General features: G+C 42.8%; 1 protein-coding gene across 3 annotated transcripts in view; it reads left to right on the forward strand.

The window, feature by feature from the left end:
* Window positions 1-24,563, forward strand: part of Gask1b (golgi associated kinase 1B) — an 87,897-nt gene that overhangs the window by 20,475 nt on the left and 42,859 nt on the right. The window contains exons 1-2 of one of the 3 annotated variants that reach the window (XM_031374150.1): window positions 12,221-12,376; window positions 13,619-14,756. In XM_031374150.1, the coding sequence (XP_031230010.1) occupies window positions 13,853-14,756 (904 nt within the window). In that variant the 5' untranslated portion in view covers window positions 12,221-12,376; window positions 13,619-13,852. Of the gene's footprint in view, window positions 1-12,220; window positions 12,377-12,710; window positions 12,915-13,618; window positions 14,757-24,563 lie in introns of those variants that run through there. The other 2 variants (XM_031374149.1, XM_031374151.1) reach the window with 2 other exon arrangements.

Here is a 24,563-nt window from a genome sequence, read left to right on the forward strand (position 1 = left end):
TCACAACCATCCATAATGAAATCTGATGCCCTTTTCTGGTGTGTCTAAAGACAGCTACAGTGTACTTACATAATAATAAGTAAATCTTTAAAAAAAAGAAAGAAAGAAAAAAACTCCAGGCTCATCTTACTAAACCTTTTCACTTATTTTAGTCATATATTTTAAACAGTAAGTCATCTACCTCTTAAATAAAACGCAGCTTCTTTTTTTTTTTGCATGTGTGTATATGGGGTGTCTGTGTGTGTGTGTGTGTGTGTGTGTGTGTGTGTGTGTGTATGTGTGTGTATGTGTGTGTATATGTGTGTGTATGTATATATGTGTGCGTGTGTATGTGTGTGTATGTGTGTGTGTATGTGTGTGTGTATGTATGCATGTGTGTGTGTGTATGTGTGTGTGTATGTATGTGTGTGTGTGTGTGTGTGTGTGTGTGTGTGTGTATGTATGTATGTATGTGTGTGTGTTTGAAGGTCTGGAGTTGCTGTCAAGTTTCTTCCTCAGTTGGTCTCCACTTCATTTATTAAGGCACAGTCTCTCACTGAACATAGAACATCACCATTTTTGAGTAGTCTAGTCAGTTAACTTATCCCAGGAATCACCTGTTTCTACAGCATGAATGCTGGGGTTTAGGAGGCTGTCTTGCTGGCCAGCCTTTCGTAGGTTCTTAGGATCCAAGGGGACCTCATGCAAATGTCGCAGCTCTGTGGGGAAAGGTTTCCCCAGTGCAAGTGTTATTGATCTGCCCCAGGATAGGGCAATGGCTTCCCTACTGCTAGTGTTAAGTTCTGTTCTGGAGAGTGGGAGGTGGGGAAGGTTTCCTCAAAGTCTTACATCTCTGAAGGGAAAGGTGTCCTGGCATTCAGGAGCCAAGGAATACCACAAAGTCACACAGCACAACAAACCTCACACAAGAGATTTATTGGGAGGAAAAATATCCAGGAGGGTGGCTGACTGCTTGGGAGAGACTGCTTGGGAGAGAAGAAGCAAGGAGCTGAGCAGAAGGCACAGTATATACAGAATTTCTTGTGGGGTAGGGCAGAGCTTTCCAGGGCGAAGGTTGGTAGGATTTCAAGTCCAGAGATTGGGGTGAGTCCAGGGATTAGCGAAATTTCAAGTCCCAAGTTTGAGCCTTGCGGTTGTTTGAATTAAGGTTAGCCTGAATAGATTCCTGTGTTTGAATGCTTTGCTATAGGGAGTGGCACTACTTGGAGGTGTGGTCCTATTGGAGAAGGTGTGACCTTGTTGGAGGAAGTGCATCACTCTGTAGTCTGAGGCCTCCTGCGCTCAAGTTCCCCGCAGTGTGGAAGTGAGTCCCCTCCTGGATGCCCTTCTGCTGTCTAAGAATCAAGATACAGAACCCTTGGCTCCTCTAGTGCCAAGTCTGCCTAGATGACGCTGTGCTTCTGACCAGGATGATAATGAGCTGAACCTCTGAAACTGTAAGCCAACCCCAGTTAAATGCTTGTCTTTGTACCTTGGTCATGGTGTCTCTTCACAGCAACGAAAACCTTAAGAGAGGCTTTCTACTCTTTAGGGCAGGAGCTGGGTCCAGCCTTTAGGGAGAGTTTTCTGTGGGTAGGACCTGGTGCTTGTAGGTCCTCAGGGGGGCAGGGCCTGGCCACTCTCTGGATTTGAGGAGCTCACATGTGTGCAGGGACTTTATCCACTGGGTAACCTCCTAGGCTCTGTAACTCAACTGTACTTATACATTTAAAGGATCCTTTTATTCTTAAGGAAAAGGAGCCTTTTATTGTCTTTTCAAGTAATCATTGGTTCAGTTTGAAATTCATGACTGGTTTAAAGATGATCCGTTAACTAGACTGAACTAATTGTACAGCTACCCAAACCAGCTCAACAACTGTCACTGAGCAGATCATAGACTTGGCATGATTAGAATTGCCATGCCTGAGGTTTCATGTAGGCACGAGGTACTTACTTATGTTGATACGAATGGAGCAAGAATTGATATGGGAAGTGATAGGTCCTTGCTAGATTTGAGCAGGCTCTAAGGGTGGTAAATGAAGCAGAAGATACATAAAGTGCTTGAGGGTGTTAGAGTAGAGCCCAAGCTACAAGATGGGATCCTTGACCAGTGGTTCTCAACCTTCTTAATCTCAACCTTCCTAATGCTGTGACCTGTTAGTACAGTTCCTCATGTTGTAGTGAGTTGCGAACAATGCAATTATTTCATAGCTATGTCATAACTGTAACTTTGCTACTATTATGAATCATAGGGCAAATATCTGATATACGGGATATCTGATATGTTACTCCTGTGAGGGTTGAGACCCACAGGTTGGGAATCACTGCTAGACTCTGATGACTGACCACAAATTTCGTATTTTATTATTAAATCTAAAGAAACTTGATAGGGATATCAAACAGTTGCTTCATATAGTTAATTAATTAATTAATTAATTAATTTTATTTTCAAGACAAAGTCTCCTTGTGTAGCCTTAGGTGGTCTGGAACTCATTATGTAGATGAGATTGGTCTTGAACTCATAGAGTTTTGCTAACTTATGCCTTCTGTGTCACAATATCCCTTTTTCCAAAAATGTTTTAAATGAGATAAGAATAATGTAGCAACAGTCTAGCAGTATGGCAGCAAGACTGGTCAAAAATGAAGACTTTCCATAAGAGAGAGATGTCTGCTAGGAACCGAGCAGCTGAAGAGACCTAGTAACTGCTAGCTCATCCCTGACAGTGTATAAATGGGAATGAACAACTGTGATTCTCTGATTTTGGTCACAATAAATGAGTACTCCTGAGTTGTATTTGTTTCCTTGCAAAGCTGATATGATTTATTTGTTTGTTCATTGTTATAGTAAGGTGTTTCTTGTTTTAATTAATTTATTCCTCACACCAACCCAATAATATGGGCGCTAAGATTAAGAATAGTAAAATTAATTTACTATTAATATATTTACTATTATTGTTATCAATCACCATTGTTCTTGTAGTGTGTGTGTGTGTGTGTGTGTGTGTGTGTGTGTGTGTGGGTATTTTTGTGAGTGTGGTTATACATGTGGAGGCCAGAGATTGATATCAGGTATCTTCCAAAGTCACACCCCTTCCTTTTGAGAGGTGGCCTCTCACTGAGCCTGCAATACACTGATTAGTTACAAGGACTGGCCAGAGAGTTCCAGGGATCCTCCTGTCTCTGTCCCTATAGTGGTGGGGCTACATGCATGTGCTGCAGCACCTGGTTTTTTAGGTGGGTACTGGGGATCTGAACTCGGGTCTTTATGCCTGCTTGCCTAAGCCTTTTCCCCAGCCTCTGTTCTGTATTACCAGAGGCTTAGGAGAGGTGTGTCCTATTTAGCTTAAAAGCAGCAAAGTACCTGGAAGGAAATGCTACACTTTCCGATTCACACTTAATCTTTTTGTGACAAAGCTTTCTGATTTCAATTATATTGCCAAGACACTAGCTATAACTCTGCAGATTACCACTAACTACTTATAATGTTAAAAGGCAAAAATCACTCATGAATTGAATCCAAAGCAGTGTGAAAAATATACTCTTGATTATAGGATAAAATTGTGAAGCAAATTCTAGGTAATGTGTTACATGAGTAACTTCTGAGAACCGTATCATGAACCTGAAAGCATGCCCTGACCATGGGCTTTAGCTATGCCTGTCTCCTTACCATCTATGTAGAAAGTTTAGCTATTACAGGAAGCGGGAAGAATGGACGAGCTAACATCCTTCCAATCCCTGTGGTAAGTGCTTTACATGTAAGGTCTAGTTTTAGAACAACCTTGTGAATGACATAAAATCATCCTACGTTTTCAGGTGAGGGAATGGTAGAATTCAATATCTTGCCCAAAGCACCTAGCTGAAGTAAGAATTTTTGCTTACAGATTCTTCAACCTCACCTAATGAAATGCAAATTGGTAATCATAAACTCCATTGCCTACTTCTACGTGGTGAGCAATTAGCGCAAAAATCAAACAAGGAATTGCCTCTGAGCTGGTGATTACTGCAGTCAAGGATGGCTCCATTTTCTAAAGGACCGAAATCCGTTGTGTGTTCTCTCCTGTGGAGAAACAGCGAAGGTGGGCTGTACTGAGGAAAAGACCACTCATTCTTCCTAAGACACTTCTTGCTCTTCTGTACCTTGGGTACCCTCTCCCTTTCCTATTTTAGAACCAGACTCCAGCTTCTACTAAAAAGCTTTTAGGTTTCTACATTTTATTTGCTGTATAAGTTATGTGAGCATGGTCCCTGACCAATGCCTTTGGAAGCAGGTAATTTTAGGATAGAAGACTAACAGGGTTGTTTTCTTCTGGGTATTTTCCTTAGATAGCCTGTCCACACCCAGCCATGCCTGTTCTTGGTTTTCATCCTATAGATGGTGAATTGTTATCTTCCTTAGATTTTTTTTTTTTAGCATTGTGATTGAGCCATGCATGACGATGTATGAAAAACCACATGCATAAACTTTATAAACCGATTGGCTGAATTTTGAAAGACAGCATTTCCTATCTACATGTTAAAACCTCGCTTAGAGAAAGGGGATAGGGCTGGGGAAGTGATGTTGAGTAACTAGGCATAATATGATATTATCTTATTTTGCATCTGTGAATTCAGTGACTGAAGAGGTAGGAAGGAAACTGAATCCTCAGGAGGGAGCAGCTTAGAGCAACCATGGATAAACTGCCAACGTGACTTTGAATCTTCTCACAGCTTTTGGTTTTATTGGTCCTTCCTCCACTAGCATCTTCTCACCCTCTTGTCCTGCTCCATTGCTTGTGGAGTCTCATTAAGGACAGCAGGTCACAATGTTTGGATTCCCTGTGTCAATTCAGATACTGGCACTTCCATCTAAAGTTTCCAATTTGGTAGATCTGGTGCTACAGCCAAGGGGTTGTTGCTCTTTTAGGAAACTTCCAGTTGTAGCTGATGCTGTGAGGCACGGCCATGACTTGAGATGCATCAGGCAAGGAGCTTTGCTTTGTTATCTTAATAATTTCAATCATTAATTCATTTACCCAACATTTACCAAGATGTTATTGAGCCAAGTAATGTCTCAATTTGCTCTCTATTGCTGTGAAAAGTACCAAAAGCGACTTGGGAAGGAAAAGGTTGCAGTCCAAGTGAGGGACATGGGGCTGGAGCTCCAGGAGGAACCTGGAGACAAGCATTGGAGCAGAGATTACAGAGGAGCACTAGTTACTGCCTTCCCCCTCACTTGCTCAGCTTGTCTATAGGTGCTAGGACCACTTGCCCTAAGGTGGTACTGCCTACAGTGGGCTGGGTCTTCCCACATCAATCATTAACCAACAAAATGCTACAACAGGCTGATCTGCTGGAAGCAGTCCTCCCGCCCCCCACCCAGGCTATCTCTTCCCAATTTACTCTAGTTTGTCTCTAGTTAACAAAAAACCCTAACCACGCCATATGCCCTAGAAATTTATGCATTCTATAGAAACCCTGTTTATTTTTGAGCATTTTTAAAAGATTTATTTATTCATTTTATGTTAAGTACACTGTAGCTGTCTTCAGACACACCAGAAGAGGGCGTCAGGGTTAGATCTTGTTACAGATGGTTGTGATCCACCATGTGGTTGCCGGGATTTGAACTCAGTACACTTAGAAGAGCAGTCAGTGCTCTTAACTGCCGAGCCATCTCTCCAGCCCAGAAACCCTGGGTTTTGACCACCATTCAGCAGTTTCATAAATGCTAAAGGGTTTAGTAGTCTATGAAAGCGTTCTAACCAGGCAAAGCATCACAAACACAGGCCTGACTATGGCAAATATTGTAAGGCAATCAGGTTTTGCCCTTTTACCGCTTTTCCTCTCCCTTGCTAAAACCCATCACATTCCTAAAGCTAGCCCCAGAGGTCTCTTCCCTTATTTGGTCACCGACTCATTCCTGAGACAAGATACTGAGGTCCAATGATCAAAATTCATTATTTGGCTAGTTTATCCAGTCAGGATTTACCAGTTCACTCTAGCACAGACTTCCCACTTTTCTCCTTAAAAACCCACTCCTGCACAAACACCCTCTCTTGCTTCTCTTGCTTTTCATGTTTGTGTTTGCTGCTGCTGCTGCTGCTGCCCTGCCTGCTGCTTTGCAGTCTCCCTGCCTTGTTTGCCCCTCCTTGTTTGCCTCTCCACAATGTCCTTTGTGCAGAGAATTTGGTGTCTGGGTATGTCCTGCACTGATTCCAATTCCAGGGGTTAACTTCTTTCAGTCTGTGGGTTCCACCAAGCATTCTTCAGCAGGAACAACTTGAATTGGCTGGCTGTCACTTTCCTGCTTGAGATAAACCCAGCAGCACCCTCCGTAATGCTCTTAATTGTGTCTCCGGGGTGTCAAGGCTTGTCACTCATACTCTTATAACCCTGTCAGTTCTGGTTACTACACATAAGCCTTGTTTGTGCATGTTTCCTGTCTGTGAAGCAGCTTAAGGGCACGTCGCTGCTGCACCTGTCACCACTGCTGTCTCCATGTATGACATGGTTCATCCCGTGGATGCTGCCCTGCTAGCCTCCATCTAGACAACATGTGCCTGAGAAGCACTGGAGAGAGAGCAAGGCGCCATCAGACCCTGTATCTCATCTCCTCTGCCAGAGCCCCAAATGTGTTGCTTGTATCTCATCAGGTCTCAGAATACGTGAACGTACCTCAGTAAGAATCTTCCTACGGTTACCGTGAATCTATTAGAGCTGCAGGGCTGAGTATGCAGGACAGGGCTTGGGATATTATCCCAGGCTGTCTTTCCTAATCTAGGTTTTTGATCAGTTCATAACACATGTATGTGAAGTTACACATCCACATATCGGATAGGCTGCACATATTTGAATCAAGATGGTGGTATATAAACTCGCAAAACCACCAGCTTTAAACGAATGAGAAATCCCACTTTTCTCCGGCGTTTGCCTCCTGTACTTGCAATCATGTTTATTTATAATTCTGAAGCATTTCTAGTGTGCTAAATTTAATCTAGCATAGCTAAGAGGCCTTCCTTTCTTCAAATACAATCTCATAGCTTATTTTCTGTTGTATAAACTGTGCTCGAGGTAAGGGGAGATGATTTACAGTTCCGGTCTAATTTCTTGCTAGAGGCCCAAGCATTGAGCCAGTTTTGAACAATCTTTACTTATGTGCGAAGATGCAGATCTACTGCTGTGTTGCTTCTCTCCAGGCTGTGAGTATCCTGGGTCCAGAATACAGCCACTGATTCTTCCCCATGAGTGGTCTGCTGGCAGGGGTTGAGGCTGTATACTGAGGACTTATTGCTCATCTCTAACATAGAAGCATTTAGTTGTCTAGACTCTCTGCATAGTTTGGTAATAGCTTACATAGTCTTCAGTTAATTTTCCAGATTTTTTTCGTCCCTGATGAAGTCAGAGGATTGACTCATTGGCTAAGAGCATAGCTGCCCTTGTATGGGACCCAAGTTCAGCTTCCAGCATGCACATGGCCACTCACACCCTTCTGTAACCTCAGTTCCAGAAATGGGACTGACGCTGCTTCCTGATCTCCAAGGGCACCACACACACACACACACACACACACACACACACACACACACACACACACACACACACGGTGCACAACAGACATACAGGCAAAATGATCATATGCAATAAAGGAAGTAAATAGGTCTAAAAAAATTAAAAAAAACCTCAATAACTCTGAATCAAAGCAAATGTTAATTCTCATATTCATAAAACATCTAATGATTAAGAGATGAAATAACAACCTTGTAAGTCCTTCTTTCTTTAAACTTAAGTTAAATTGACTGCTATAAATTTGAGGAGGGTTGAGACAGGGTCTTCGTGTGTATCTCTGGTTGTTCTGGGATTTGCTTTGTAGGCCAGGCTGGCTTTGAACTCATAGAGACCCCCTGCTTCTGCCTCCCAATTGCTGGTTTTAAAGTCATGTGCCATGACATCTGATAGCTGGCATGGCTTTGATGTGTTATGGTATGGTCTGTTCATGCAAATATTTCTGGTAATTCAACGGGGTCATTCTAACACACAGCTTTAAAGAAATGATAACACCTTTCTAGGGGACTTAGGCTAAAAGGATTGTGGCAGTACATTTTTTTTACTGGGTCCAGGAGTATCCTTTTGCTCTTAATCAGTTTTAGTCACAGATCAAGAACACATTGAAAACCATGAGACATCTCTTGGAAACACAGCTAGTGTATCTCTGGCTTATGTATGAGCAATTGCAAGCTGTGACAATGAGCATCACCTCACAGATTTATAAGGACATCTCTGAGGAGATAGGTTCTCCTGAAGTACTTATTCCACTGCAAGTCAGTGTAGGCATGGAGCTCAGTAGGAATGGTTTCTAGGAGGGAGCTTCTCATGCTGCATGGATATGTATGGATTTCTACAAAACAATGTAAGAAATGGAACTCTCTGTATGCAGTTTAAGGAAAAAATAAAATATACAGTGCTATTTAAACAGTGGCAAGCTGGTAAGGTGGTTCACACTTGTAATGTTAGCATTTGTGAATCTGAGGCAGGAGGATTGCTGTGAATTCTAGGCTAGACCCTGTCTCAAAATAATGGCAAGGTCACCACCAACTAAATAGCAACAACAATAACAAAGACGTAAAAAGAAACCCAGAAAATAAAACAACACCTAGTTAAAACCATATTCCTTATTACCAATAGCACACCTATATCACAGTATTTCAAGGATTATGAAGTTGAGAGTGTTGTGATTATAAAAAGATAAAGAGGCTTAAGATATAGTCTATGGGGGTGTGGTGAAGTATGGGGGAAGGGGACTCCTAGGTGGGCCCATGCCAAGGCATCCCTTCCTCCTGAGGGACCAGCCACATGATGGTATAGTATAGAATAGAATGTGTGGTGAAGTATGGGGGAAGGGGACTCCTAGGTGGGCCCATGCCAAGGCATCCCTTCTTCCTGAGGGACCAGCCACATGATGGTATAGTATAGAATAGAATTTATTCAGGACATGGGGAGGGGACTTAAGAGGGTAGTAGAGGCAGAGAAAGGCAGAGAGAAGGAGAGAGTAGAGAAGTAGAGGCCGGCTTTGACTACGGGAAGAGATGGGGGAAGGAAATGGGGAGAGAGAGGGAGCAAGAGGGCAAGAGGCAAGGGAGAGAAGCAGGAGTAAGAGAGTAAGAGAGAGGGGCAAGCAGCCCCTTTTATAGTGGGCCAGGACTACCTGGCTGTTGCCATGTGACTGTAGGGGTGGAGTCCAGACAGAATGCCAACAGGGAGTACTTCAGTTCCCTGGCAGGGCAGCTTGGCACTATTCAGGACTGGAGTAAAAATAGTCAGCAAACACATGAGTAATTTCCATGTGGGAAGCATGAGAAAGGCTGCAGTTGAATTGTGGTTCAGAAAAGTGGTGCATCCTGTTAGGTGTACCACTGTGTGCGCCCTTGTGGACTCAAACTCCCCAAGCTATTAGCAAAATAAAGAATGCATAAGGACTCTCACTGAAAAGTCATGAAATCTTCCCTTTTCTCTGTTGACCCTTGCTTGTTACATGTTACATACTCAAGAATGGGCATTCACTGTGTTCTGTGTTCTTAGATGAAGTGTGGGTCACCACATGAATGGAATTTACCATGTAAACCAAGGGTGCTGATGGCGACGGTTGAATTGCATCCTATATGAGGCAGGGCTAAGGAAGCCAGTTCGCTGGTCATCTGGCACGCTGCTTGAGAGAACAATTAGGAGAGCTGAAGTATAATAACTAGTGTGTAATGGTGGAATGATTGATTTCAGAATCTGAGGAGACATCAGGAGCCAGCTGAAGAGATGCTATGATATTGGCCCCTTTGAAGAGACTGCAAGATGCTCATTGGAGACCCTGTGCTCAGTCCAATGGATGGCTATGAGCCTCTACTTCTGTATTAGTTGGGTACTGTCAGAGAAAGGAACCAAGAAGCTGAAGTGGTTTGCAGCCTCTTAGGACAAACAACAATATGAACTAACTAGTACCCTCAGAGCTCCCAGGGACTAAACCACCAACCAAAGAGTACACATGTTAGAACTCATGGCTCCAGCTGCATATGTAGCAGAGGATGGCCTAGGTGGTCATCAATGGGAGGAGAGGTCCTTGGGCCTGTGAAGGTTCTATGCCCCAGTGTAGGGGAATGCCAGGGCCAGGAAGCAAGAGAGGGTGGGGTAGTGAGCAAGGGTAGGGGGGAGGGAACAGGGTTTTTTTTCTTTTCTTTTCTTTTCTTTTCTTTTCTTTTCTTTTCTTTTCTTCCTTTCTTTCTTTTTTTTTTTGGAAGGGAAACCAGGAAAGGAGATATCATATTACATGTAAATAAAGAAAATATCTAATAAAAAATGAAAAAAAGATGCTTATTGGAGGGCACATAGACCCCATGCCCAAGGAACTGCTCAGTGGGAACAGTTTCAAAAGGAAGATTTTCTGCTCTCTCCCTAGTCTATCGAACACTGGGAGCCAGGCTTAGCATTCGGTGAGGCGGTAGAAAGGTCCAGAATGAATTCACTACACAGGAAACAAACAAACACTAAATGGGTTGCCTTGCTTTTTTGTTTTAGTAGGTGTGTGTGTGTGTGTGTGTGTGTGTGTGTGTGTGTTTGATTTGACGTAAGTTCTTGCTATGTAGCCCAAGCTGGCCTCTAACATTCTTCAGCCTCCAGAGTGCTGGGATTGTAGGCATGTGCTGCTATGTCCATCTATCTCCCAGCTAAGCTTTTTGAGAGGCCAAGGTAGCTTCTGTAGAGGGAATGTGATTCAACTCTGAATGAAAAGATTTGATGATGATACAGCATCAAACATTTTGATAAGTTACGCAGAGACGTCTAGGACTAATGATAACCGACAAACTTTAAGCCCTCTGCCAGGGCAACCCCAGTGTAGAAAGAGGAGTCTAGATTCCACCTGTAGTTTCAGCCAAGGGGTTTGAAGAAGGTAACGAGGTCTCAGCATAGGTTTGCTGGGCAGTGGAAGTAATGATATACTAATCGATTTCTGATTACAGCGGATGAGCCCTGTCTGCTGTACTGATTTTATTTTTACAACATAAATAATTTCTTATGTTTGTTCCCAAGTCTACAATAATGGCTTTGCCTTGACATGACCAGTCTCAGTAGATGGTTCTTTGAGAAATTCAGTTATGTGTGGACAGGAGATAAAGACAAACCTATCATCTCCAACTGTTCCTAAAGGTCCTTCCATCCGTGCTGCCTCCTTTAACCACAAGGGGGAGCCCTCAGGGTGAGTGTTGTTGTTCTGGCCCTTGGATGTGGACTTCTCTGTATAGATTAGACAGGTTCCAGTATGCACCACAGCAAGTGAGGGGGAAGAGCCATTTCTCCCTTTCTGGCTTATCCTTTGCTGACCACATGGCTTAGCTCCTGCTAATCCCTATTGTGATGGAAGGAGGGGAATGATGAATTGAATCATTCTATTCTAATAACGAACATTATTTTGAGGTAAGCCAAATTTTATCAGCACACACAACCTTTATCTGCTTCCTAGGCTCCCCCTAAAGATGCGCTTAAAATGTCTGGAAGAGGCTTTTGCCAAGTATTTATTTTTAACTTTTTAATTTAATATTTTATGTTGTTGAAAACAGGACGTTAAGGGCTCCCACCTGCCAAGCCAGTGCTCTACCAGTGAGCCATATCTCAGCTCATGGCTTTCCTTTGTAAAGACTTAGATCAGTTAAACTTTTGAATATTTGGAGAGCACAAGATAGCTATAAAAAAGCAGTTCTGCCACTGTGCCCTCTCAGAAACTTCTGAGAGACTCTCGAGAAAACAAATTCATATTCATAGAGTTTGCTTTAAGAGTTTTGGAGCATAAAGAAAATGACTTCAGTGCCTGAATTCTCACGAAGTTTAGCCAAAGTATGTCAGAACTTTAAGGTTCCTGTCCATAAAGAGGAAGAATAGTTTGAGAATGGGAAATTCTTTGCTTTTTTTTTTTGTCATTCTAACACTGTATTTTTAGGATTACACAGCATCATATTCTATCCATTTCCTGCCACATCACAGCCTTTTGTCTAAAAGGGGGGAAATCGCCCCTTATCCCATTGGTAGCTTCTTGTTTGATTCTGTTTGCTGCGGAAGCAAAGACAAGTAAGCTCAGTGAGACCCCAAGGTCATCTGATCCTGCCTTTGTGCCAGGACATGCAAATGACCCAGGCCAATCACTAACCTGTTTTTAGAAGACCTCCAATCAGAAGGGGTCCTGGATGCCTTCTGAGGGCTGTTGCTGTGTTCATTTGCATGCCGCAAGTGCCTTCCCATCTCCCGCACTCTTATCTCACGCTTCCGTTTTTCCTACTCACTTCCAGCGACCCCCTCCTTAGCTTTGTCTACCTTTCCTGGCCGTTTTCCCCTACCCAGAACTGGTGGGAGACAAGTGTTAGTCTGCAAACAGCTAAGATGTAAGGTAAGTTGCAGGCCCTGGACTCTGGCGTGCCGTTCCTCTTCCCCAACTCGGTGGGGTCAGGCCGGGGTCAGTGGCGCTCGGCTCCTCGTTTTACAAAGGTATTTATTTGGCAACGGGGGTCTGCACCAACTCCAGCAAACACTTCAAGATCACTTCAACTTCCCAAGGCTGACATTTCTGTGTCGCTTAGCAAATGGGACACTAGAGGGCTCCCAGGGGCTGGAAGGAGCAGAAAGTTGTTTGAATGAAAACTGGCTCTGAGCTGTGTTTGGAGAAATTCAAAATTAAATTTTATTTTTTTTTTTAGTCCTCTTTGAAAAGAACCTCACGTGTCTGAGAACAGCGCAGCAGCCAGTTTACAAATCAGTTTGCTTCGCTGTTAGAAGGCGGCAGCTTTTAAGGCTGAGCTGAGATGTTTGAGAGGTGGAACACTCTTGACCATGAAATATGCTCTCCTTACGAGCCTCAGCCTTTCAAAGTTCTGTGCATTAGAGTCAGGGATTCCATTCTTCCTGGAGCTAAGCGTGGGGCCAGCTGTGTAAGTAAAGTTTTGTTTTTCTTTTTAAACTAGTTTTTTCCCTCTATTTAAAAATGTGAAGAAAAAGGCAAAAAACTTAAAGATTCTCTTCTTGCATTTTGCTTTCTTTAGTGGGAAGAAAAGTGATAAAAAGTAATTGTGTGTGAGAGAAAGAGAGAGAGAGAGAGAGTGAGAGAGTGAGAGAGAGAGAGAGAACCCACCCTTTCCAAGCTATACAGAAGTTGAGGCATAGTTAAATAACAATTTATATATGGAACATATTGTGAAGACAATATGGAACATTTGTTAAAAGAATGTGTCTAAATATGAACTCACTACTTGCCTTTTTTGCCCAAGTAGTTAATATAAGTCTTACAAAAAATTAGGGTGCCTATAAAAAATTCTTAAAAAGTATTTATTTCTTGTCTTATTTCTGAATCACAAAAAGGGGGTCTGCAGGGGATCCTGGTTGATGACGTTGAAACGTTTTGCTTCTCAGATGGCGTGGCTTTAACTATGAGCTAGCAAATGCTCTTTGCAGCTTGTCTTCATTACTTTAAAATGAAATCTGACTCCCACACCTACCTTGCTTCCGCGTTTTAAACTTTACACCAGACTTGGTAGATTTTGTGGAAGGAAAGGGTTACTTGCCTCTTTCCTCTTGTAGAGGAACTGAAATGGGTTGAGTTAGTGACTCAGTCAACTTTGTTTCCATTCATTTCCAGAGTCAGCCCTCCTTTCTCTTGGGGAAGGCTGATAGGAGTTTAAAAGGCTTGCAGTGGCCAGTGCACAAAGCATTCCCAGAACCCTCAGCGACCCTTCTCTTTTACCTCTGCCTGTTGGAGACCACTTAGATAGCGAAGCGGACTGGACGGCTGGATTCAGGAAGCCATGAATCATGTCACCAGGAGCCAGCTGCAGACTTTAAACTCAGTTCAGCATGTGGAAGCAGCAGAGAAATGACCTGTCCAGACAAGCCGGGGCAGCTCATAAACTGGTTTGTCTGCTCCCTGTGCGCCCCACGAGTGTGTAAACTTTGGAGTAGTCGGCGTCCCAGGACCAGACGGAACCTCCTGCTGGGCACTGCCTGTGCCATCTACCTGGGCTTTCTGGTGAGCCAGGTGAGCAGAGGCTCCTTTCAGCATGGGCAGGCAACTGACAGAGGACCACCCAACAGTCGCAACATCTTCAAGGTACCTTTCCCGGAGCTCCCCCTGGATGCAACCCTGGCCCCTCCAGAGTCGCAGGGCAATGGAAGCACATTGCAGCCCAACGTGGTGTACATTACTCTGCGCTCCAAGCGCAGCAAGCCTGCGAATATCCGTGGCACGGTGAAACCCAAGCGCAGGAAGAAGTATGCGTTGGCATCTGTAGTCCCTGATCAGGAGATGCTTGTTAGACCATCCCTTATACAGCAGGAAGTTGCACGGGAAGTTGCTGAAGTACCTGGTTATGTTCAGGGTTACCTGATCAAGGGTGGTGAACGACCCTGGAGGGTGCTGCACGGTCCTGGAGTCAGAACGAGAGGTTCAAACTTGAAGCAGCCTAGGGCCCAAGAGAGCAACATTAGGATTTATAGCGAGAGCGCCCCCTCATGGCTGAGCAAAGAAGACATCCGCAGAATGCGCCTCCTGGCTGATGGTGAGGTGGCTAGCATCCTACCAGCGATCTCTAAGAGTGGTACCCGCTTGCTAGTGTTGGAAGGGAGCACCTCTGGCTCTGTGCCTGGCTGCGGACCTAACCCCTGTGGGCTTCTCAAGCAGCCTCTGGACATGAGTGAAGTGTTTGCCTTCCACCTGGACAGGATCCTGGGTCTCAATAGGACCCTGCCATCTGTGAGCAGGAAATTAGAGTTCATCCAAGGTAACAGATTCACTTGCTTCTTATTTGCAGCTGCTGGGGATTTGGGATCGTTTTCTCCTTTCCCCCACTCTCTCTGAATTATTTTCCCCACCCATGTTTCCCATTTGGACAGCAGCAGCCGCAGCAGCGTCATCTTTCCATACGCGTGGCATTCTTCCTTTTCCCAATCTGGTGATGTTAAGAGTTCTAACGCACGGCTGTGTGGGACATGTATAGGAAAGCCCACACTGAAATCTTTGCTCTCCATTTCTCTCTGTGCACTTTTTCGTGGTATATTAAATCTAATTAAAACCAATGACAATTTGCATGATGACAGGAAGCCAGGGTACAGAGCTTGCTGGCAGCCTTGCATAGACCCTTACAGGTTTCTATGGAAACTTACTTCCTAGGACAGTTTAAAGAGTAAGGGGTTGGGGGAGGGGTGAAAAGGGGAGGCATAGAGAAATGATGGCTCAGCTGTTAAGAGCACTCAAGGCTTTTGCAGATCACACACACACACACACACACACACACACACACACACACACACACGGTGTTTTACAACCGCCTGTAACTTGAAATCAAGGGTATTCAACACTGCCTTCTGACCTTTGTAGGTGCCAGGCATGCATGTGGTACACTTACACATGTGAAGACAAACATTTCTATGCATAAAATAAAGATTACATTTTTAAAAACATTAAGAGGAAAGTCGTTATCTTTCCTCAGCAAACAATCTTTGTCAGAGGCTCAGACAACTGACCATATAAGAGCCAACTCTTTTACCTCGAGTGTCACCAACGGACTTGGCTTCTTTAATAAAGATTATAAGGTGAAATCATAGATGTGTTTAGAGTGTATACTAACTAACCATGTGAATTCTTCAAGATTCATTGTTTACAGAGCCCTATGTGTCTTCCTGTAGCATAAAGGTAGTGTCTAGGGCACTAAGGGTACCAAGTTCCTTGAGTTGCTATGGGCCGCCAACCCTCAAAGGTCATTTTCTCTTATGAACAAACTAGCAATAGAACCCTGCTAGCTTGACTATGCCTACTATTTTGTGCCGGAATTCCTCTTAGATATTTGATTCTGTTCCCTGGGGTTTCTAGAATATCAAAAACCTAAGATTCAGTCTGAAGAAGTCTCTGACAAGGTCCCTTCTCCACTGGCCACTAACTGAAGTGCAATTTTGCAGTCCTGGTCTCTGGAAATGATCATGCCACGTGGAGGACACTGTCTGAATGAGACTGCCATGTTGGGGTTGGAGTCCAAAGCATACTCAGTCAGTGACTTGTGTTGGGATGTAGAACAATCCAGGCTGGAATGTTACAGCGTCTCTCTTCAGCTGTGCAATAGCAAGACTGCCCACCTCATGAAGTTGCTGATAGCTCACACATAGATAACAGTTCTTGGCACAAACCAAACTTTCAATAAGTGTTGGCTATTGCTGTTATTCCACTAAGTACACCAAGTACCAAGTTCCCTGAGTTGCTTTGGGCCAACAACCCTCAAAGCTCATTTTCTCTTATGAACAAACTAGCAGTAGAACTCTGTGTAGCTTGACTATGTCTACTAGTTTGTGCCAGAATTCCTCTTAGATATTTGATCCTGTCCCCTGGGTTTCTAGAATATCAAAAGCCTAAGATTCAGCTTGAAGGAGTCTCTGGCATGGTCCTCTCTCTAGACATATCTAAGTGGCAGTTGAAATAAGTGAAAAGAGTCCCAGTTGCGGCTCAGTATGAGCGAGTTCCATCTGTAGGATTTTGTATCAGATGGCTTCAGTGGTTGCTTTGCTCTTGCTTCAATATCTCCTCCCTTCAGTTTTTTTAGAGTCATGAAGTCAGGTCAGCTTCCTCAGGAGCATGAAAGGACTCACATGTGTGCATCATCTCATACATGTGGCTTGTTACAGTGAGTCAGGCGATAACAACAGGCATGCAACAAACATTCTCAGGTTTCCCCTTCCTATGTTGCTTATTTTCTCCTGATTTCTGTTGGGTGTGAATTTCCCTGCCAGGACTTCCTATTTTTGTAGCCCAATTTTAGTTTTATGTGAGCATGTCTGAGCTCCGAAGGAGACCTTGGTTATTCTATATAATCCTATTGTGTCATCTCTCCCTTCCCACTGGTCTCTGTGTGTGGGAGGCAGTAACGTTTCCTGCATTTTTTTATGATGCGTCTGGATCCTATTGGAGTGTATGACATACTGTAGATACTCAATGAACATGCTGAATGAACGCAGGAATTCCTTCTTGCCTCATTTCTTTGATGCTTGGCAGCAAGTCTGTATCTGTCTCCAGCTTCTAATGCTCAGGACAAGTATTAGTATTTTTTTTTCTAAATCCAGGCTGGGACTCATTTGGAGGGCTTCACGAAAAGTTTACTGTGGAGGCTAATGACAAATGTTCCTGGTAGTCTTATCACAGTACAAATAAGAAGGCTTATCGATGTGTTATGCTGAGGTCAATCAGCATGGCCTGATGGTATTATGCTAGCATGGTTTAATGGTGGGTTTTCTGTAGGCAGAACAATAGGATTCGTTTAAGTGATATGGTTTGGCCTAGAAGTACATCTTTTTATATGGAGGAGAGAGCAGGTAGTTAGCACATCTTGTATATGTAGCCTGTCCTAAGGGCTGTTTCTATTCTTTGACTTTTACTTATGTTAATGAAAATACGTTTATGTCTTCTCATGCAAAAAAGACAGCTTGTCTGAAGAGCAGAGTTAAGTGTATGGGTTATCTCACCGATTCTCCAAGAATCGTATACAGTTGCCATTAAAGAAGAAACACCTTAATTTTAGATGAGAGACAAGTCTGTTTAGAGTCATAAAAGGAGAATGAATTCTTGAGACCATAAAGAATAAAGGCTTTATTTTCTCTGTATTTTAATTCTAAGTTTCCAAGTCTTTCTAGATTTCACCACTAAGTTTCTTTAAGGGGCCATAAGGCATTTCTTTTTCTCTCTGTATATGTAACAATTAGAATCTCAGCCATTGATCACAGTATCACAGGAGACTAACACTCATGCACACATACAGGCTATGGAAACGGCTTCTCTCAAGGCAAGAGCAGCCTTCGTTGTAATCATGGCTCACTGGAGTGTCACTTCACACCAAGCACCATGTTGTTTTAAGAACTTGGTCTTCATTATCACATTAAGTCCACATCAAAGTTTTTGGAAGTGTTCTCAAGTCACAGGACCTTGGAACTCCATCATAGAAAGTTGATGAATTTGGAGATAGAAGGCCAGAATAAATAAGTATTTTTATTTATTCCATGGATATAAACTGATATAAAGGGGATTGTGTAACATTCCTAGGGAGATACAAAGAAGATCCCTGAATGGTTTGCATACTCCTGGTCTCCCAGTAGTAGAAGCTTTCCAATGATTCAGTAATAAGAGGGTCCCAATTATCAACACATCTCACCTCACCATAGGTTTATGCACTGAAATTAGAAGATGCATTTAATAAGATTAACTTAGGCCATCGTCATTCAGCCTGTCCCATCTTAAGCATGACTAGGTAGCTCCCAGGAATGAAAAGATTTATTTATTTATTTTATGTATGTGAGTTACACTGTAGCTGTCCAGATGGTTGTGAGCCTTCATGTGGTTGCTGGTAATTGAATTTCTTTTAGGACATCTGCTCCCTCCGGTCAACTCCTCTCTCTCAGTCCCTGCTTGATCTGGCCCAAAGATTTATTTATTATTATACATAAGTACACTTTAGCTGACTTCAGATACACCAGAAGAGGGCATCAGATTTCATTATGGGTGGTTGTGAGCCACTATGTAGTTGCTGGTATTTGAACTCAGGACCTTTGGAAGAGCCGTCAGTGCTCTTACCCACCGAGCCATCTTGCCAGTCCGAGATGAGATGTGTATTTCATATACACGATGAGATGTAAAACACAATATCCAAATAATGCCTGCAATATAGTATGCTGGAGATGGTTGGTTGTCTATGTTCACAGTCAGATGGCTAACTGGGGTTCAGTGCTGCCACCTGGCACTGCTAGAGAGCATCATCAGATGTGGCTAGTCCAGGGAAAGATCAAAACTCAGAATTTTAAATATGATTTCTACAGAGTCCTCTCATACTGTCATAAAGTTGAAAAGTTATAAACTAATTTGAGCTATGGTATAGGCACTGTCATTATAGACTATCTTCAGCACGTATTTTCCAAGATTAAAAAATTAAATTACATGTATATGTGTATTTGAGTATTTTTGGCTTATGCATGTGGATATAGTGCCCTCAGAGTTCAGAGCAGGGCGCTGGATCCCCTGGACCTGGAGTTAAACATGGTTTTGAGCTGCCTGATATGGTTGCTGGGAATGGAGGTCTTTCACAGGAGTAATACGCTGTTGTAACTACTGAATCATCTCTCCAGATCTGTCTTCACAATTTTAAAAGCTGATAAAAGAAATAATGATTCAATCATCACAGAATTATTAGCTCAGATTACTCTTGGACTAGCTCTTGGTTTTAGGATGATATGTCTTAAATTAATCTCTTTAAATATTAAAATATGTATTTGAAATCCATGGACTTGCCAATACTTATGCTCAGCTATTTTCTGGAATGCTGCAAAACTATTCTAGAAAAAGAGAAGAGTACATAAGGGAAAGTTTGTAATTAGGTAGGGAATGTCAGAAGCATGCCGGTATACAAGATCTACCCATTGCTATGGACACATTTTTGTGTTCTATGGCTATCTTTGAGGGAGATCTAAAGATAAAAATAAAGCATCTTTTAAAAAAGATCCAGGCTTAGTCCCTCTTTAAGCCTTTAAGATTAAGAACTACACACCTCTGATGGGGAGAAAAAGGATGACTGGACACCTGTTTAGGAAAAAGAGCAAACTACACAGTGGCTGCAGGCTAATAGATCTAACCTATAAAACTGGTTAGACCCAACATGGCCAAGTGGAATGATGCCTAAGAGTACTTTACTAAGGGACCTCAGAGTCCTTTATCAAGATATCACCAACTGTGCACTTGCCGAATATGGACAAGGTCCTCGGTTCAACACTAAGACCACAAAGGAATGAATAAAATAAACTATCAGTAATATCTGATATGTAGGATTGGTAATAAACATAATAGACTAGGCATCACATGTGCTGTAGCACTAGGAGATGTCTAAGTGTGAATTCTTTATAAATGCGTCTTGTGGCCTCTGACTCTATGACAAATGTGGGAAATCACATCTAAGGACAGAAAGTGGCAGGAAACCCCCTTCCATTCATGGCATTCCTTGCTTTTCTCCACCTTAATTAGGGAATAATCTTTTCCTTTGTTTAAGTTTGTCCATGAAACCAGTGCTCTAGAATCCTGAGGATCCACCCACATCTTGAAAAACAACACCCACCCTTGGGTATGTGGTACTGTCATTGCATTTTATTTTATTTTATTTATTTATTTTTTTAATATTTATCTTTTATTATGTGAGAAGAACTGAGCCTGTGTGGATGTTATGAGGCTTCTGGATGCTTTTGGAAGCTTCCTCACCATTCTGCATACTGGGCCACCTAGAGGCTGGTAAATGGAGAAACAAAAGCGACCTGGAACAGTAGGTCACATGGCTGGCCACCGCCATCTTGATGAGGTTGGTCATCTGACAAGGTGGCTGCCATCCACGTGTCGCCTTCCATCTTGGTGAGGTCAATGTTGTTGCATTTTAAAATAAAGCCCGATTTAGTTTTATATAAAAAAAAAATGACATATAACAGGATTTTTTTTTGCAGTAATATTCAACTTGTCATCTATAAAGACCTAGTGCTAGACATAACACAGTATATAATCATGGTGTTGTTTGCCATGTACATAAGACAATTTACTACCATGCTCTTGGAGTCATGATGCATGGGGGAATATCCATATAAGGACAGAAAAGCTACCCACGGAGCCCCTGTTTTATTGTAAGTGGGGGAATTCTGAAGCTATATAAGGCTATACTTTTCTCTCCCAAGCCACATGGTTAGTGATTAGTAAAGTTGGAACTTGTACCTGATTCTTCACAGGCTGAGGCTTCCACAGGTTGCTTCTGTAAGCCAACCCCATGTTTTAAATACTATCTGCGACAGTTAGGCGCTAACAGCCAAACTATACAAATTTTAGCATGATAGTTTCTGATTGTGCTACTACAACAACATACTATTTAATTAATTAATTTATTTATTTAAGTTCAACAATATAACTCTGACAGCATTTTTGCTCTGAGGAAAAAGTATTGATGTATCACTTTGAGAATTGCTATGTTTATTTTTAAACGAAAGCTAAAATTCTGATATTTAACAGATTTTCTTGTTTGGCTCAAATAGCCATGAGCATGAAAATATGGTTGAACACATTAGTTTGTTTTCTGTCTCTCTTTTCTTCTGCAAGATTCTCAAATGATTGCAAAGGGCAGCAGGTACACACGATGTTGGGTAGATATATTCAGATAACTTTTTGAAAAAAAAATTAAAAATTTTTAATCTAGGGTAAGACAAAGCAGACTATGACCATGTGAAAGTCAATGCATTTAAAAAGGAAACCCAGGCTGGTGAGATGGCTTAGTAGGTAAAGGCATTTGCTGTTGCTCCTGATAACCCGGGTTTGATCTCTGGAACTCACACAGTGAAAGGAGAGAAACAACTTCTGAAAGCTGTCTTTTAACCTCAACAAGAAAGATGGCACAAGATAAACAAAATGAATGAATGAATGAATGAATGAATGAGTGAGTGAATGAGTAAATAGAGAGACAGATACAGATAGACAGATAGATGGATAGATGATAGATGAGTGAATGGAAACCCAGTGCCATCTGACCTCTGAATTAGGAGCTCTGCCAAAGCTCCCCTCGAGTCTGCACGTTTCTGTGAATGGGTCTCGGGAACACCATTTGGGCAGCATTCAAGCATCTTGCCATTTTTCATACCCAGCATGGAAGATGCATTATGTGTGCTTTATTTTTAGGATGCTGTTTTATTGCCATGGAGCTGTCATACTGAATTAAGGTAGGCCAGTTCCAAGAATTCTGTGCAGCGAGCTGCTTAGATGACAAACTACAGGCACCCCACAAACCTCCATTTAAATTCACTGTGGATCCCAAGTCGTTCACTGTTTCCCAACTTGAATTGCCTCTTCTTATTACAGAGCAGGAGAAATATAGTGTGTGCTTTTTTTTTTTGTTTTGTGTCCTTTCAACTTTCCTGAGGAAGCCTTGGGAGCCTGAGCTGCTGGTGTATCTGCCAGGGTGGAAGAATGGCAGCTTTGCTTTTCCTGTTGTTTCAGGGATCAGGTAGGGATGGAAACCATCTGTTTGGAGTTCTGAGAATGCCTCCACAATTTGAAACACACATGGGTTCCAATTCCTACAAACTCTTGACATGTCTGCAAACTCTCTTAAAATGTTTATTTAGGAGTGTACAATCATGGTTTACTGTTGAAATTTCTGCTCAAAAGCACATTCTGTTCTTTATCAGAAAAGCCCCAGGGCTATTTCTTTAGCAATCAAGTTGAGCTGGCCAACTTAATACTTGCATTCATTTGGGGACAAAAGTTTACTGAGCATCCCTCCCAAAGCATCACTGGCTGGCTGCAGTGTCTTCTTGTTGGCCCACTACATACCTTCACAGACACACTGGAGACTTGGCAACCTTCTGCTATTCATCCGGAATGTCTTCCTTGATCTCACAGTGGGCTAGGACAGAAGCAACAATGAGTGGTTGTTACAGCATTCACACTGGAAACATGTGCCTCAACTCCATGCAAATCTACTCCTCCACTAGGATTATATTGGTCTGTATTCATTTCACAAATGATTATTGATCACCCCACTTTTTACCAGACACTCTTCCAGTCCTTGGGGCTACATCCCTGTACAACACAGCTCAGGGGAGCTGTCCTTCTGGACCTGACACTGAGTCTTGTGAGAGTGACTCTTACCGCCACTATTTGCAGGCTTCAGGCAATATCCCCCTAACCTCAAGGCCATGACCCCTCTCTCTATGGACTGAATGTGTTGCAGCTCTGGGTTGGTGGAAGGACTTCACGGGTTCAGTAGGACCAGACAACCTTTCCTACCTTAGTTAAGGGTCAATGCTTATGGCTTCAGCACAGTTTGGCTGTAATGAGCTCTATCTGTTGGCATTGAATTTGTCTGTCCCAGAATTGGGGCAGGGAGTAGGTCTCCCCTATTTAATAGCCATTTAATTCAAATAGCTGTGTAGCTGAGGGTGTACACTGGCAGTATGTACTGCCTGGGTTTGATTTTAGATTCAATAACTTACTGATCCTTATTTTTTTGATGAGCATAATAATGATGATTAGAATAATGACATTTATTATAATATTTAGCCTGGCCTTGCCAGGTAAATTTGACCTCCCCTCTCTCTATAGACATTCTCAACTATTTATAATAGGGCTACTGCATACTTATAATAATAAATGTAACCTTTTCTCTTTATTTAGTTTTTAAGCTGATTTAGCATCCAGTGGGATGCTTTTTAGATTGTCATAGTTTCTCTGATTTTACTTGAGATAAGTAAATGGGTACCCACAATTAATTCAAAACAAGTCTTGTAGCTGGCAATGGATGGCACCATTGTTTTTAGTCTTTGGAACTTTTGGATAGCGAGTTCCATTCACTATCGTTAAGTCCTATAAGAGTACCATACACATGATTTCACAGATTCCCTGTGAAGAAAACGAAGCTTAAAAGATAACATAGGTTTCTGAATGATGCATAGTGGAGCTGCTACAGATGTGAATTGGGAGGCTTCAGTAGCCTGATCCTTCATCATCCTGCCTGGCTGCCTCTGTGATCAATCATGCACAGGAGGGCCTCCTGTGGTTGTACTCCCATTCCTCAGCCATCCAGATTGTAACTTGCTTTCAACAGCTTAATTGTCCTGCCTCTCTCGAGTAAAGCCCTGATGTTTTCCCAGCTCCTACCCCGTATCAATGGCCCAAGGTCAGTAGGTTTGTGTGTGTATGTGTGGGGGTTTCCACCCACCCCTCTTTTCTTGTTCCTGAGTCCTGCAGTATCGCCGATGTGTGAGAGTCAAGTGCTAGTTCGCGCGAAAAGGGCAGAGAGAGCTTTGCACATTTCCCAGCTCTGTTTCTCAAGTTTCTCTCTAATCCTTCTCATTCATTTTCAGGGAGGACCTTGAAATCGAGGATTCCTGGGGTCTCACAGCACCGGCATTAGCCATGTCTTAGAACACACGAGTTATACAAGGACATTGGGGGATTATGAAACAAATCATTCATGTGTCCCAACTGTTTTTACGTTCATTTAGTTGTATGTGTGTGTGTGTGTGTGTGTGTGTGTGTGTGTGTGTATGTGTACTGGAGGACGACTTCCAGCAGTTGTTTCTCTTTCACAATGTGATCCAAGGCTCAAACTCAGGTCATCCGGTGTGCACTTTAACCCACTTAGCCATCTTGCTGGCCTAGAACGGTCTCTTAGAAGTCACTGTGGGTAGAGCAGGAGCTGGGATCGGTGTAGAGAGGCAGACAGCCTGGAAGGCTTGTGAAGGCAGTATGTCCTCAGTGAAATGCAAGGAGTTTTGCACTGGAGATTGGGGCTGGAGGGATGAATGAAGTGGGACAAGTTTGCCTTAGATGGGCGTATGTTCTTTATCCTGTGAGGACCCTGATCTTTGACTTCAGCGTGTGGGGGATGGGGAGTTACTGAGGGATCTTGAGAAGAGGAATGATACTGTTGGGCTCATGTTACAAGGCTACTCTTGTCAGAAACTCATGATTTCTTTAACTGCATGGACCCCGAGACTCCCCGGACTAGGTTACCTAAAGACAAGAAGGACTTTACCTC

Source organism: Mastomys coucha, unplaced genomic scaffold, assembly GCF_008632895.1.
Source record: "Mastomys coucha isolate ucsf_1 unplaced genomic scaffold, UCSF_Mcou_1 pScaffold16, whole genome shotgun sequence".
In the NCBI taxonomy this organism is placed as follows: Eukaryota; Metazoa; Chordata; class Mammalia; order Rodentia; family Muridae; genus Mastomys; species Mastomys coucha.